General features: G+C 40.8%; 1 protein-coding gene across 9 annotated transcripts in view; it reads left to right on the forward strand.

The window, feature by feature from the left end:
• DOCK9 (dedicator of cytokinesis 9) overlaps positions 1 to 16,077 on the forward strand; it is a 326,271-nt gene that overhangs the window by 154,005 nt on the left and 156,189 nt on the right. For all 9 annotated transcript variants that reach the window (XR_010409934.1, XM_045869641.3, XM_045869646.3 and 6 more), the window contains exons 7-9: positions 826 to 960; positions 6,199 to 6,373; positions 7,329 to 7,396. Coding sequence is in view for 8 of the 9 variants with exons in the window: in XM_045869641.3 (XP_045725597.1) it covers positions 826 to 960; positions 6,199 to 6,373; positions 7,329 to 7,396 (378 nt within the window). In the remaining variant the exon portion in view is untranslated. The remainder of the gene's footprint in view (positions 1 to 825; positions 961 to 6,198; positions 6,374 to 7,328; positions 7,397 to 16,077) is intronic.

Consider the following 16,077-nt stretch of genomic DNA (forward strand, 5'->3'; position numbering starts at 1 on the left):
CCCATTGGTACTGTGCCACTTCCACCCACTTTCCCTGCTTCACCCTCCAACCACTAGCATGATGAGACCATCATTGGGCTGGTGTGAAGGTGCAGTCGCCAATGTGGGCTTTCTTCCCTGGATCCACTGCAACAGTGGCACCTCCAAGCACATCACCCAGGGGGTAAATCTGAGCACTTTGGGGAGGTTTACTGTGACCAAGTCAAGAAAGGCAAAACTTGAGAACCAAAGGGAAAACTGTTAGATTGGAAGGGGATTGCAAAGAGAAGAGCAAAGCTAGTATAAAAAGCCGTTCAGGAGAGGAGGAGGACCAGAGAAAGACCAGGATAAATAATAAAGAGGAGAGAAATAATGGAAGGGAGGTAGGATGAACAGGGAGATAAAAAAGAGTTCAAGGGAAATGCTGACCATCATAATCCTGAGGCTGGAAAATCATTCAGTGTCACGAGGCAGAGAAAAGTTCCTGTTCTGTGTGAGCAAGAAACCCTGGGGATTTGAGAAAGTTTCCATCCTTCTGTACTGCATCCCAAATTGGAACTCATTGCACTGCTTTTGGGTGGTTATGTAAAAATATCAAATTCTGTGGGTGAGAAAAATGACCCATGCATGTTAAGTGAACCACTGCCTCAGAATTTAAATGCACTGAAATTATTAAAATGTGGTGGAGAGTCTTAACTCACCATTACCTGGGGCGTTGGCCAGAATTGGGTTTGTTTTGGAGAGAATAGAAGTGGTTTTTACATATGTATACAGCTGTGAGTTATCGATAGACATTGTGACTCTCTTCATTTTGAAACAATAGCTGTGTATGTATTCTTCTCTCAGTCATTTAAAAGACGGTTTTTCCACCTGCTTCAACTTGGTGACGGATCCTACAATTTGAATTTTTATAAAGATGAAAAGATCTCCAAAGAACCCAAAGGATCGATATTTCTGGATTCCTGTATGGGCGTGGTTCAGGTAAAGATGAATAGAGTTCTATCATTGAGTTTTCTTATCTGTTAAGAGTGCCATCTGGAATGAGCAGATTTAAGCAAACACTTCCAAAAGTGGCAGTATTGGGGGTGGAAACAGAATAGCTGATTGTCAGGTGAGTAAAGGCTTGTTTTTCATCACGATGGAAGCTGGCCCATGAAGCCGGCAGGGTTCTGTTGTAGTAGGCCTGGTGCCCTGGCATGCGAGTTCCTGTGTCTAAGATAATGGCTCAGCCGCTTTACAGCTGTGTAACCTTGGGTAGGCTGTTAACAAAAGTTCCTTCATATGCAGAATGTGCGTAATGATCATGTTTCCTTAATAGGGTACATTGAGAGGACTAGGTGAATTAATTTGGAAATATCCAGAACAGTTCTTAGCCTCTCACTACGATCACAGTACCAATAGCAGGGTAGTCAAAAGACTGGGTTTCAGATCCAGACTGAGTTCAAATCCCTGCTCTACCACTTACCAGCTGTGTAACCTTGGAGACATCATTGATCCTCTCTGTGCCTCAGTTTCCTCATTTGTTAAATTGGGATAATTGTCAAATATGGTTACTGAGAGGATTAATTAATGTATGTAAAGAGCTTAGAACCGTGCTAGCCAATGGTAAGAATTCAACCAATATTGGGTATTTTTGTTATCATATGCTATTGCAGTTGTATAGTTTGGTTTTTTTTTTTTGAGATTTTATTTATTTATGAAAGAGGGAGAGAGAGTGAGCATGAGTGGGGGAAGGGCAGAGGGAGAGGGAGAAGCAGGCTCCCTGATGCGGGACTTGATCCCAGGACCCTGGGATCATGACCTGAGCTAAAGGCAGACACTTAACCAACTGAGCCATTCAGACACCCCAGTTGTAGAGTCATTCTTAAAAATTATTTTTAATCATGCATAATGTACTCATATTATAACATACTTATATATTTAAAAAAATCATATTGTACAGATAAACTGGAGGTCCCTCTCGATCCCCATCTCTCCCTTTCCCAGAGAGATGCTGTTACCAGTTTGATGTAGGTTCTTCCATACCTTCACAGAATTGTCTTTGAAAGCAAGTTGCCAGTTTCCCGAACTGCCCATCCATCCACCCACTCGCCTGCCACTTTCCAGGAAGTTCTAAGGCAGTAACATACAGGGATCCATAAAACACAGGATTGCGTGAATTTAAAGTGAGTTTGAAAGCAGGAAGGTGAACAAGGAGTCGGGGTAGGGAGGAGATGAAGAGGAATTGGCTAAGAAAAAAAAGCAGAGGTGTTAAAGACACCTGCTGTGGGTGGGTAGCAAACTGGGCTCTATGCTTTCTAGCTGGGAGACCCATTCCGTAGCACAGTGCACACGGATGCAAACAATCCAATTAGTCAGAAGTTGTCCGAGTCATCTCAGAATGAAGATCATTCAGGCATTTCTCATGGGGGCCCTCATACAGAGGGCACTGTGCGCTTAATGAACAATCTCCTTGACAACTCCTCACAATAGATGCAGTCACCATTATCAGAGAATTCTTCCTAAAAATGACTCAGTGTTGGCTGATGACATCGGCCTGAAGCTCGGTTCTACAAGAAAGGTTGTTTTGTGGGGCCAGTGTGATTGAGGTTGGAGACACAGCTGTCTGGTTTGACTTTCAGGTGTGTGTACTTGTTTATGTACTCACATGTGTAAAACTAAATTGCATTTTTATCCCAGTAATGCATTCATCTGGGTCAAACAGTGCAGAAAGGTAACATTGCATGCATGTTCCTGCTTACAACACCTCCACCTCACCCACTCCTCACTCCCCTGAAATGATCACTTTCAACTTTTTCCACTCTTCTTTCTGGGGATGTGCCTTCATAATGCTGGATAAGGCATGCCTGCTGCTTTTTATTTGTCAGTTGTGGACATTATATGATGGAAGGTGGGATTTTAGCTCCTGTAGCCCTCCCTCCTGCTCTAACCTAGACTAATTGCTTTCTTGGCCTCTGGATAGTCGTCATTCTGAAAACTCTCTGCCTTCCTCCCTGCATTGGATTCCCTGTTTCCAAGATCCTGTGTCTTCTTCAATCTTGCTTTACTTCCTTGTTTTGGAGGAGCACATCCTCCAAGTAGCTTCCTGAGAAATCATGTCTGGGTGGTTAATTTCTTGAGCATTAACTTACCTGCAAATACTTTCGGTTTTGCATTCATATTTGATTGATAGTTTGGCTGTATGTAGAAATCCAAGGTGAAATTTACCTTAGAATTTGAAGACACTCCATTTTCTTCTGGATGCTCATGTTCTTTTGGGGGTCTGATGTTATTCTTATTCTCTGTTCTTCTCCATCTTCTCTTCACCTCTAGTGACCTGAAATTTAGGTTAGTTTGTCTTCATTCTGATTTTTTTGGTAAACTTTTTTTGTTAAGGCATAACATACAAATAGAAAATGTACACGTGATGAATGTGTGACTCCCACTGCTTCTAAATTTGGATCTCTTGTCTTACGTGCTGCGAACTCTGGGAGAGCTCTCATTCTGGAAACTGTGTCCTGTATTTTGTAGCCACCTTGGTCTTCCTGAACTCTGGTCAGTCTCATTAACTCAGGGAGACTGCAGGACTCTGTCCAGGTTCCCCTTTCTGGGCCACAACCCGGATACCACCTCCAGCAGAGTGCTGAGTTGCTGCTAGGGCTCACCTCATTTATTTCCCGTCCATCAGGGTCCCAGGCCTGCCCTACCTGTTGTCAAATATCTGAAAACAGTTGTTTCATCGATTTTGTTCCGTTTCCTAGTAGTTATGATGGGAGAGTAAATCCAGACTCTCTTACTTCATCAGGCCAGCAATAGAAGTTGGGGGTCCAGACTCAGATGTCTGCAGGAGCCAAGCAGGAAAATTAAGTAAAAGAAGAGGCCTGAGTGTAGAGTAAGAGGGAATGGTGAGAACTATGACAAACAGGAGCACAAATGGTCCTGTCTCATGGGGCCAGCGCCTCTCAGCTGTGGCTGATGCTGCTGGACAGAACTACCAGCTCAAGGTAGTTCCGGATGATCTGTTTTTTTATTTCCCCCCAAGAAATGCAGAAATATAATTTTTTACTTAAATCTTGGTGTTTTTAATTATTGGAAACCAATTTAAAAACAAAAAACCCAAAACACTACTCAGGATATCCCCCCTCAAAATGATGGAATACACAAAAGTATATTTGGGCCATAGATCAAGACGATAGCACCATTCACTGAAAATTATCTTTGCATCAACGGCTAATTGGCCTGTGGGTGACTCTCGGCCAGGAACTCCACCTCAGCTGAAAGCAGCCATGGTGGAAACCAGACTGTATCAAAATAGTTTATTCACAGTGTAAAGTAGGCACTACCAGAGTGAATTGTCAACGACAGTGAATTAACTTCTTGCGTGGGATTTCCAAGTAGGAATTTCATTTGTATTCTTGAGTTGAGAGACCTTTTAAGTTACTTTTCAGTTAAATCTTCTGGCACTGACTTTTAAAAGAAGTTTAAAGCAAAACAAGAGACTTTGGTCACCTGTGTCACAGCCTTTAGGTGACTTACGCATCCAGCTCAGTCTCTGCAGTGGCCTTCATAACTTTAGCTTCTGACTTCAGGGGACATCTCTTCCTTCATATTCTTTTTGTCCATGTGGCTGATGTTTTTTAGCATTTAATGAATTGTAACCAAGGCTTCAAAAATGTTAAGTAATTTGTTTTTACCAGATTTGTTTGTAAGCTAAGTGCCAACAGTTGTGTGTGTGTGTGTGTGTTTTAAAATTGTTTCTGGACATTGTAACAACAACAAAAAAGTAGTTGATTAATGTTATGGGTTCAAAGAAATGCATAAACTGGAATTTTTAAATAGACCTGAAAGAAATCCAGTGTAGAATCTTTAGGCCTAAAAGCATTTTCGGACCTTGAAGTTGATTACACTTATTTTCAGATCAGGACGCTGAGGCTGAGAAAGAAAAACAACGCAGAACCAAGGCCTAATGTCTCCCCGACTTTTAACTTGTTATTTTCACAGTTGTGAGTGGGACAGAAAACACATTTCATAGCCAGCCTTTTGATTCCTGTCTGATTCTTGCCCTGAGGTGAAGGGAGGTGCCTACAGCGGGCAGTCTGTGCATGGGAGTTTGTTGGCCTTGCTTGGTGTGGCATCATCCTGTGTGTGTCTGAGAAGCACGCTTCAAGGAACGCAGACGCCTTGGGGAGGGTCAGCCCGTCCCAGCCACCTATGCTGAGGAGCCCTGGGGGACTGCTGCTAACCAGCTAGCATCTAGTGGGCCAGGGCTACTCTGCCCCCTACAGGTTGTCCCCAATCTGTGCATGCAAGGGATCTAATGCTACAGTCCTTAGAGCCAAACTTCTTTCTAGTTCTGTCCCTTGGTGGGGGGGTTGGGGGGGGGATTTTGCTCACCAGTGGAGGTTTGTTACTATCTGGAGACATGTTTTGATCTTTACACCTGGGGTTATGCTCCTGGCATGTCATGGGTAAGGCCAGGGATGCTGCTAAACATTCTGCAGTGCATAGGACAGCTCCCACAACTATTGGTCCCGAACGTCAGCAGTGCCAAGGTTGAGAAACCCTGATCTAGGGCACGTTCATCCTCCATCATTTAATGCATGTGGCTACTGTTTTTGTACTTGGAGCTGGATATTCTTTCATAAGTATAAAAACTGGAGGCATGAGGGAAGGCTGTAGACCTGGTATCGAAATACCTTTGGGGACTCAAAAATAATGGGAAAGTTCCAGAAAAGGAAGTCAAATATATTGATAGATAATGGTTTGGTTTTGTTTTGTTTTTTATGGTTTGCTTTTTAAAATGTGACACCATACACTACTTCATTAAAATAAAAAAAGAAGGAGCTAGAGGAGTTGAAAATTTTCAGTGAAATTTCACACATTCAATAAATGTTTTTTCAAGAGCCTATTGTGTGCCAGGCAGTGTTCCAGAAATACAGATGTAGCACTGAACAAAAGAAATCTCTGCCCTAAGGAGCTCTCCTTCCATTTGAGGAGACAGAAAACAAACAAGATAGATATGTAAAATGCATAATGTCTCAAATGAGAAAATTATGGAGACAGTAAAAGCAGGGAAGGTAGATAGTGATGGGGGTTTGCAGGAAAGGGGCTTGCATTTTTAAATAGCTTGCCCCAAATGCCAATGAGGGAGCACCCCGTCAGCAAATAATGAAGAGAAAAAAATTTAAGGCCATTCCAATTCTCTTAAAATGTATCTCTTTTACTCCTTTTCAATTTCAGAACAACAAAGTCAGGCGGTTTGCTTTTGAGCTCAAGATGCAAGACAAAAGCAGTTACCTTTTGGCAGCAGACAGTGAAGCAGAAATGGAAGAGTGGATCACAATTCTAAATAAGATTCTACAGCTCAACTTTGAGGCTGCAATGCAAGAAAAGCGAAATGGAGACTCTCATGAAGGTAAGTAGATCCAGCTTTCTCCAGGTACATGCATACTTTGTTGGTGTCTTTAATTTTGTCAGAGGGCATGGAAAGTGGATGTATTGCACAGGTACATGAGCAGTGGGACAGATGTGAGCTCTCTACAGAGGGCTTGTCAGCAGAGGCTTTATCACATTGGAATTTACTACCCTGACAACATTTTTATCAGGAAATCATGTAATAGGAAGAACCATAGCTTTGGGGGCAGAAAGGAAGACCGGAGTTCAAATTTCAGCAATACCGTTTTTCAGCTCTGAGACCTTGAGCAAGCTACTTCCATATTCTGAGCCTTGGTTTACCCATCTGTGAAATGAGAATGAAATGGAACTTCTGTTTGATGGGAGGATTTAGTAAGATTATGTATCTTGAGTACCTGGCATAGAGTCAGCACTTAAAATACTAAGTATAGTTATTACTATTATCATTAATCTTATCCTTTAGAATTTTAAAGACAAAGTTAAGATAGGCAGCCTCCTCATTAATTTGGTGGGAAAAATTTGGCTGTGTTTTTGACAATTCATGTTTTATTTCAAGGCCCTAGGCACGTGATTCTCAACCCTGGCTGTACCTTAGATGTTCCCAGGAACTTTTAAAAGAATTCTCTTTCCTTGTCCCTTGTCAGTTGGCCTGGGGTGGGACCTGGCAGGACTGACTTTTAGTGGGTCTGATGGATGTGACCATGTGGGCTGGTGCTCATAACTAATATTGGTTCTTTTTAGACAGTGTTCATGGTATATCAGTTATTAAATGTTTGACTCTCAACATGGGGCATCAGTATTTTTTTAAAAAGCTCTGAGGTGTTTTTAATGGGCATCTAGAGTTGAAAACCACTGTGTTCAAGGGTACAAAAGAGAAATGGCCTTCCTGATTTAAATAAAATACATTCAATTACAAGTGACTCAGGTAATCTGTTTGACCTGTTTTGCCATTTCAGATGATGAACAAAGCAAATTGGAAGGTTCTGGTTCTGGTTTAGACAGCTACCTGCCTGAACTTGCTAAGGTAATATCATCCTAAGTCTTCTGCTTTTTGTAGAATGGTATTGAAATATTTCTCATTTCCTGAATCTGTCCAGGATAGAATCTATTGAAATGATTAGCAGTTACATTGTAGTAATTTTTTTTTTTTTTTTTTAGTTTTATCATGTTACGTTAGTCACCATACAATACATCATTGGTCTTTGATGTGGTGATCCACGATCCATTGTTTTCGTATAACACCCAGTGCTCCATGCAGTACATGCCCTCCTTAATACCCATCACCGGGCTAACCAATCCCCCCTCCCCCCTACCCTTTAAGACCCTGTTTGTTTCTCAGAGTCCATAGTCTCTCATGGTTCATCTCTCCCTCCAATTCCCCCTCCCCATTTTTCCCTTCCTTCTTCTAATGTCCTCCATGTTATTCCTTATGTTCCACAAATAAGTGAAACCATATGATAATTGACTTTCTCTGCTTGACTTATTTCACTTACCATAATCTCTTCCAGTCCCCTCCATGTTGATGTAAAAGTTGGGACATTGTAGTAAATTGTTAAAAAGATGTTGTGGTTAGTAAATTGTTAAAAAGATGTTGTGGTTACGCTTCTATTTTCTGACCCGAATATGAGGTGAGGTTAAATACTGACCTGAGTCAAATTTTAGTCTGTTTTCCAGAAAGTGCCTTATAAATTATTCTTTTTATTATTCCTTGTTCCTGCCCCTCCATAATATTTAATACAAAATCACGGGTATCGAAGAAATAACAAAAATGCACAGATAAAGGTTCCCATGTTTTGTTTTGTTTTTTAAAGATTTTATTTATTTATTTTAGAGAGAGAGGAAGAGTGGGGGGAGGGGCAGAGGGAGAGAATCTAAAGCAGATTCTGTGCTGAGCAAGGAGCCTAATGTCGGGCTCAATCCCATGACCCTGAGATCATGACCTAAGCCAAATCAAGAGTCGGATGCTTAACGGACTAAGCCACCCAGGCGCCCCTATTTATTTATTTTAGAGAGAGAAAGCAGCGGGGGAGGGGGAGGGGACAGAGGGTGAGGGAGAGTCTGAGAATCTCAAGTAGACTCTGCACTGAGCAAGGAGCCTGACGCTGGGCTTGATCCCACGACCCTGAGATCATGATGTGAGCTGAAACTAAGAGTCAGACGCTTAACCGACTGAGCCACCCAGGTGGCCCAAGGGTTCCCATGTTAACATGGTACTTACTATATTCACACATACACTCCCCTTTTTCAAGTCAATAGACACACTTCCAAAGAGGATGGTGTGTGGCAGTCTTTCCACTAACCCAAAGAGGGGTTGCCTGGGTTTTATAAATTGCGCCTGGGTCACTCTGAGTGGGGGGAAAAAAGTTATATCTGTTTTTAATAATTTTGAGAAACGTAAAAGTTACTGAAAAGCACAAAGAAGATAAAAACAGCTGTCCGTATTCCCACGACCCAGATTCAGCGCTGTTACTGTATTGTCCTTTTAGCTCCCATGTTTTTTAAAGAACTAAAACATCAGTTGTGGTTGAAGTTCTTTTTAAACACCATCCTTCCTCCGCTGCCTTCCTCCCCCGCAACCTCAACTGCTGACAGTCACTATTATGAGTTTTCTGGGATTACTTCCATTTTATTGCTATATCTTTACCAATGTACCTATCATAATGATATATATGGTTGTGTTTTATATGTTTAAAAATGTTATATAAATGCTAACATATTACTCTATACTTGCTTTTTAATTCAGCCTTGTGTTTGAGATCATCCAAGCTGGTATATAGATCTAGTTCATCCCCTTTGTTGCACCATGTAAGCATTTTATTTTAGCTGTTCTGCTATTTCCAATTTTTTCTATTACAAACAATGCTACAGTGAATATCCTTGTATTTGTCTACTTGTATGCATCTATGAATGATTCTCTTTTAAGTGAGAGAAATATCTTTGTTTTCTCTGACCATTTATATTCTTGCTCTGTTATTGCCATTCTATTCTTTTTCATTGTGAATACAATGTAACAGAGACCCTACACACCCACATCTTAAACACTGTAATAGAAAACATGGCTTATCTATATACGATTATAAATAGACTAGCATTCAGCATTGACCTTTACTTTAAGACAACATGGCTGTTCTAAAATATAAAATCTCCCTCCCTGGCTAGGACTTGAGAGTATTGTTTTTCTTTAAGACTTGACTGTTACCACAGTATCTTTTTAGCACCTGCCTATTAAAGCTAATTTTAGTGCCACCATTGTAACCTCCTACTAAGCTGGGAAGGGTTTTGGCTTGTGTGTGTTTTTGTGTTGTGAATTTCTGTGTATCATATTTTGCATTGAGATTTGCTTTTTTGTTTCTGGATGTTTGGGGGTTCCTAATTTCTCAAAGCAACGTGTTTGAACTTGTTTTATTAATGAAGTAGCTAACATACGCAGTGCAATCCAGGATTTGAAAAGTAACTTCCTACACTTACTGGGTGAACACAGTGGACACCTAGGAGAAGACTTGTATTATTTGAATCTAATGTTAATTGATTAAAAATCTATACTTTTTTTTATCCCCATGAAGACATACAGGAATTGTGCCCTCCTTTCTTCTCTCACTGCCTACCTGGGCCTGGCCAGCATAATAATTCAGTATTTCTCAATCCTAGGACCTAGGAAAGTTTTTAAAGTATATATGAGATAAAATATATAGAGAAGTTTTATATATATATATATATATTTTTTTATATGTAATATAAATATTGAAAAAAGCTCTAAACACATTTTGAAAATAGCTCTAAACACAGAGCTATTTTCAAACTGTGCATAATCACCAAGTTAGCGGAATCGGTTGGTTAAATCAGTTTAATTGGTTTCAGCCCCCATTTCTTACTGTTTATTCTGTTTTGTTTTATTTTTTATTTTTTATTGAAATAGAACTTACACGGAGCACTAATTGTATAGCTCAGTGGATTTCACATTTGTGCATCTGCATAACCACCACCCAGACCAACACATAGAACATTTCTAGCACCTCAGCCGACTGTCTTGTACTCCACTCCCAGCTGCTACCCCATTGCTTTTATCTCTATCATTGTAGATTAGTTGTGACTGTTCTAGGCCTTCTTATTAGTAGAATTATATAGTATGTCAGGCTTCCTTAGCTCAACATTATGTGCCCCAGATATATTTTTAAAATATAAATGGAATAGAACTGAATTTAGAATATTAACTACACTGCCCCTTAATAATGACATATTATTAAAAAAAATTTTTTTATTAAGTAATCTCTGTGCCCAACGTAGGGCTTGAACTCACGACCCCAAGATCAAGAGTCGCATGCTCTAGCAGCTGAGCCAGCCAGGTAGCCCAATGATAGATACTATTTGTAAAAATGCACATATGTGGTATGTGTATATGTATTGGGTTGTGACATAAATGTATTTCTTACTGTGGTCGTGGTCAAAGCCCCAAAAAGGAAGCATTATAAGGCATTATAAGGGGCTTCACTGTTGTTATTTTTCCTCCTAGCTCTTAAGTATGTTAAAAATATTTTTATTTAAGAAGGTAGAAAAAGGGCAGCAAGTAATTTTTCAAAGGGAGAAAGCAAAAGAATAAAGAGAATGAGGATGTGCCGTCGCGCAGTCCACATGCTGCTGCCCCACTTGGGATGCTTGTGTGGGCCTGCTCAGTGGTGTTGGGGGGCAGGTGGTGGAACCCCAGCCTGACTGTGCTGGGCTCTCAGCCCTTCACAACGCAGGGCCCCCAGCACAAGGGCGATTATAGCCTAGTTTATAACCCTCTCCAGTGTTTTAGGGTGGGGACCGATTAATAACTGGTCCTCTTGATCTTAGGAGGAATGGTTCCAGAGTTGCAGAATCTGAAGTTGACATAGAGCGGGGAGGGGAGGAGAAGGAGAGCCTGTGTGCACACCTGTGCAAGAGAGGGGAGTTTAATCAGGGGATGAAGAGGTGAAGAGGTCAGCACCAGGGCTGGAGGGGTAAGGAAGGGTCCATTGGGAGATGAGGCCACAGTTGAAATAAGTTGCAGAGAAAGGACTGGAGCAGGGGAGGCAGGCAGGGGGCATTGGCCATGTGAGTTAATGGCAGGTTCCTCTCTGCTCAGCTCCTCTTTCTGCTTCATTCATCCTGTTGCCCCGGCTTTTGTCTTCCACTGTGACTGAGACAGAACAAACAGGATATGAGTGACAGGAAGTTGTTTTAGTACAAAAATAACTGATGTCTCATTTTGGAATATAGTGGAGGGGCCCTTGACAGTATGGCAAGGGCGATACGGGCTTAGGTTTTCAGAATATGTTGTATATTCTTGGCCCTTGTGTTGCTTGTACTGTTAGTACTGAACATCTTTATTGTTTTCTTATTGAGGACACACTGTGTCTACCCTGAAGCCTGTTCTTTTCCTCCTGTTGTCTAATATGGAACTAAATACATGTTTGTTGTAAATATAACAGCATGTGTAGAGCACCTAGTCTTATCAACATTATTATTAAATACACAAACCGTGAAGTTAGTTAATTGGTTTCTTCCCTATAAAGTCAAGGGGTAATGTAATCAGGTTGTAAACCCAATTGCTATTTATTTAGTAATTTCTTTCTGTGGTTATGTTTATCTTAGGTGTCATTGGCACGTATATACCACCTCCTTGTGTAAGGATAGTATGAAGAAAACCCTCATGCTCCCACCGTATATTTTCCTTCAGAGCTTTTCTCTTTTTGTGCTATTTTGGTACTCAAAGAACAGCAACTCACCTTACCTTGACTTCCCCGTGTGGCTCTGAAAGAAAGGCATTGTTTCCTGTTAATGCGAAATTGCTCATGTTCAGTTACCTGATAATTTCTTTTTAGCGAGTGAACTTACCTTCCAAGGTCAGTCTTCCGTGGTTGAACGCAAGATATGGAGTACTAGGTCTCAAACTTTATAGTCTCACTGAGGTTGCAGGAGGGTCAGGCAGCTGGACAGTTTCACAGATAATCTTTTCTGACTTTTTTAAGCCAAGTCTGTAATAGATGCTTCCTTCCCTGTATCCTAATCCCGAAAACTATGTCATTGTATTATTATGACACAAGGGAATTGGCTGGCACTGTGCTTGTGAAGTCAACAGGCGTTCCATCTCTTGGGCCTCCTTCTTCTTTTTTTTTTTTCTTTATAATTTTTAAAAAAGATTGATTTAGAGAACGAGGGAAAGTGCGAAGGGGGGAGGGACAGAGGGAGAGAATCTTCAAGCAGACTGCGCTAAGCATGCAGCCCGACACTGGGCTCCATCTAACAACCCTGAGACCGTTACTTGAGCTGAAACTAAGAGTCGGATGCTTAACTGACTGAGCCACCTAAGCGCCCCGGGCCTCCTTATTCTATATGCTTTATTATTGCTTTGTGACTCCGAGGAAGAGATAATGGCCCTGGGGAGTTAGATATCTTGGAAGTAGTAGAAACAGATCATGACAGCTCTTTAAGTATACCTTCTGGCCTCAAAGGAATTTGCTAAGTCTTCTTGTTCCAACCCATTCTGTTTAAATGAGCCAACAGTTAACACAATGTTTTTCTGATAACTCATCCTCAAAATAAGATGCTGCTGGCCATGGTCATTGGATTTTAATTGTTTTGCTTGCTCAGAGATAAATTTAAGACACAGAAGTATGCCAGCCTATGGCAGTCCTTCTGGAAACCCCTTGAATGTATGGTCCATAATTGCTGCTTCTTTTTTTTTTAAGATTTTATTTATGTATTTATTTGAGAGAGAGAGTGTGTGTGTGAGTGGGGGCAGGAAGTAGAGGGAGAGGGACAAGCAGACTCTGCGCTGAGTATGGAGTCCGACAAGGGGCTCGATCTCATGACCCTGAGATCGTGACCTGAGCTGAAATCAAGAGTTGGATGCTTAACCAACTAAGCCACCCAGGTGCCCCCATAACTGCTTCTTAGGCAAGGAAGAAAACATTGTCGGGGTGGGTTGTTAGTGGTTAAACTTAAGGTTCACAGGAGTGAGGGGAATAGCCTTTGTTTTAGATGAGTCATTCTCTTTGACTTCTGAACAAGTATCAATTTTCATAGAAAATGGCTCTGTCATTGTCCATTTTCTTCATGTTTTCCTTTCTCCTGAACCCAAAGTAATTAGATGGGTTGTGAGCAGGACAGCAGCAACAGGGTTTGGGGAAAAGCCAGTCCAGTTCTTCCTACCTCCACAACATTGAACTGACCACGGATTATTTTAAGACCAGAGCTGGTTTCTGTCACTTCAAGAAGCCCTGAACAGTGTAGACTGTGGGATAATGTTTTTTTACGGCTATATTTTGTGGGCCCTTAGATTGTGAAAGAACTCATTAAAGGAATTTATTTCATTGTCTTTACTAAAATTTAAGTAAAAATAAATGTGATTGCTATGGTAAGTAAAAATACCCAAAGGTGTATAGAGTTAATCTTTTCCCTTCATGCTCCATCCCCACATCCCTGAGAGCACCAGTGTTATTAACCTGTTATAATTCCTCTTGCATCAGACTGATTGCTCATGGAAACACACATACATATAGAGTGTTTTTAGTTTTTTAAAAAAATATGCTCATGGTATATACATTACTCTGAAACTTGTTCTGTCACTTAAAAATATCTTGTAGAGATGTTCCTCTGGGGCCATAAAGGTCTACTTTACTCATTTTTCATAGCTGTGTAATATTCTAAATGTGGATATTGTGCACTTTACTTACCACCTTCATATTCATGAACATTTTGGGTTATTTTCCTTTTTTAGCTGCTATAAACTGCATAATAAACAACATGACATTTTTTTAAAGATTTTATTTATTTATTTGAGAGAGAGAGCATGAGCGGGGGGAGGGGTTAGGGGAGAGCAGCAAGCAGATTCCCCACTGGGCAGGGAGCGCAATGCAGGGCTCCATCCCAGGACCCTGAGATCATGACCTGAGCTAAAGTCAGACACTTAAGCGACTGAGCCACCCAGGCACCCCACAACATGAGATATTTATAAGCTTAAATACTTGTGTTCTTATTTCAATAGGGATGTTCCTCAAAGTGGGACCTCTGGGTCAGAGGTTATTGTGTTTTTAATGCTTTAAATATTGCCAGCTTGCTTCCCAAAAGGTTGTAACAGCTCACATTCCCATTTTTCTATGTCCTCACCAGGGGAGTGAAAATGGTATTTCAAAGCTTTCATTTGTGTTTTGCCGCTTAGTAGTGAGATTTTCCGATTTTCATATATTTGGATTTCTTCCTCTCTGACTTGCCTGTTCATATTCTTTACCTATTTTTTCCCTTGTCTAATAGTTGAAGAGTCTGGGCTCTGAAGCCAGTCAGCCTTAGTTAGAAGTCAGGCTTCCATTTATTTATTTTTTTTTTTCAGTGTCATTTTTTAAAAATTTTATTTTATTATGTTAATCACCATACCTTACATCATTAGTTTTTGATGTAGTGTTCCATGATTCATTGTTTGCATATAACACCCAGTGCTCCATTCAGTACGAGCCCTCTTTAATACCTATCACCAGGCTAACCCATCCCCCCAACCCCCTCCCCTCTAGAACCCTCAGTTTGTTTCTCAGAGTCCTCTCATGGTTCTCTCCCCCTCTGATTTTCCCCCTTCATTTTTCCCTTCCTACTATCTTCTTTTTTTTTTTTAACATATAATTTATTATTTGTTTCAGAGGTACAGGTTTGTGATTCATCAGTCTTAGCACAATTCACAGCACTGACCATAGCACATACCCTCCCCAATGTCTATCCACCCAGCCACCCCATCCCTCCCATCCTCCACCACTCCAGCAAACCTCAGTTTGTTTCCTGAGATTAAGAATTCCTCATATCAGTGATATCATATGATACATGTCTTTCTCTGATTGACTTATTTCGCTTAGCATAATACCCTCTAGTTCCATCCACGTCGTTGCAAATGGCAAGATTTCGGTTTTTTGTTTTTTGTTTTTTGGGGGTTTTTTGATGGCTGCATAATATTCCATGGTGTATATATATACCATATCTTCTTTATCCATTCATCTGTTGATGGACATCTTGGCTCTTTCCATAGTTTGGCTATTATGGACATTGCTGCTATAAACATTGGGGTGCACGTACCCCTTCAGATCACTACATTTGTTTTTTTTTTATTGGATCACTACATTTGTATCTTTGGGGTAAATACACAGTAGTGCAATTGCTGGGTTGTATGGTAGCTCTATTTTCAACTTTTTGAGGAACCTCCATACTGTTTTCCAGAGTGGCTGCACCAGCTTGCGTTCCCACCAACAGTGTAGGAGGGTTCCCCTTTCTCCGCATCCTCACCAACATCTGTCATTTCCTGACTTCTTAATTTTAGCCATTCTGACTAGTGTGAGGTGGTATCTCATTGAAGTTTTGATTTGGATTTCCCTCATGCCGAGCGATGTTGAGCACTTTTTCATGTGTCTGTTGGCCATTTGGATGTCTTCTTTGGAAAAATGTCTGTTCATGTCTTCTGCCCATTTCTTGATTGGATTATTTGTTTTTTTGGGTGTTGAGTTTGATAAGTTCTTTATAGATTTTGGATACTAGCCCTTTCTCTGATATGTCATTTGTAAATATCTTCTCCCATTCTGTCGGTTGTCTTTTGGTTTTGTTGACTGTTTCCTTTGCTGTGCAAAAGCTTTTTATCTTGATGAAGTCCCAATAGTTCATTTTTGCCTTTGCTTCCCTTGCCTTTGGTGATATTTCTAGGAAGAAGTT

Source organism: Mirounga angustirostris, unplaced genomic scaffold (genome assembly GCF_029215605.1).
Source record: "Mirounga angustirostris isolate CCGP_5_RB_7025 unplaced genomic scaffold, mMirAng1.0.hap1 SCAF_3, whole genome shotgun sequence".
NCBI lineage: Eukaryota > Metazoa > Chordata > Mammalia > Carnivora > Phocidae > Mirounga > Mirounga angustirostris.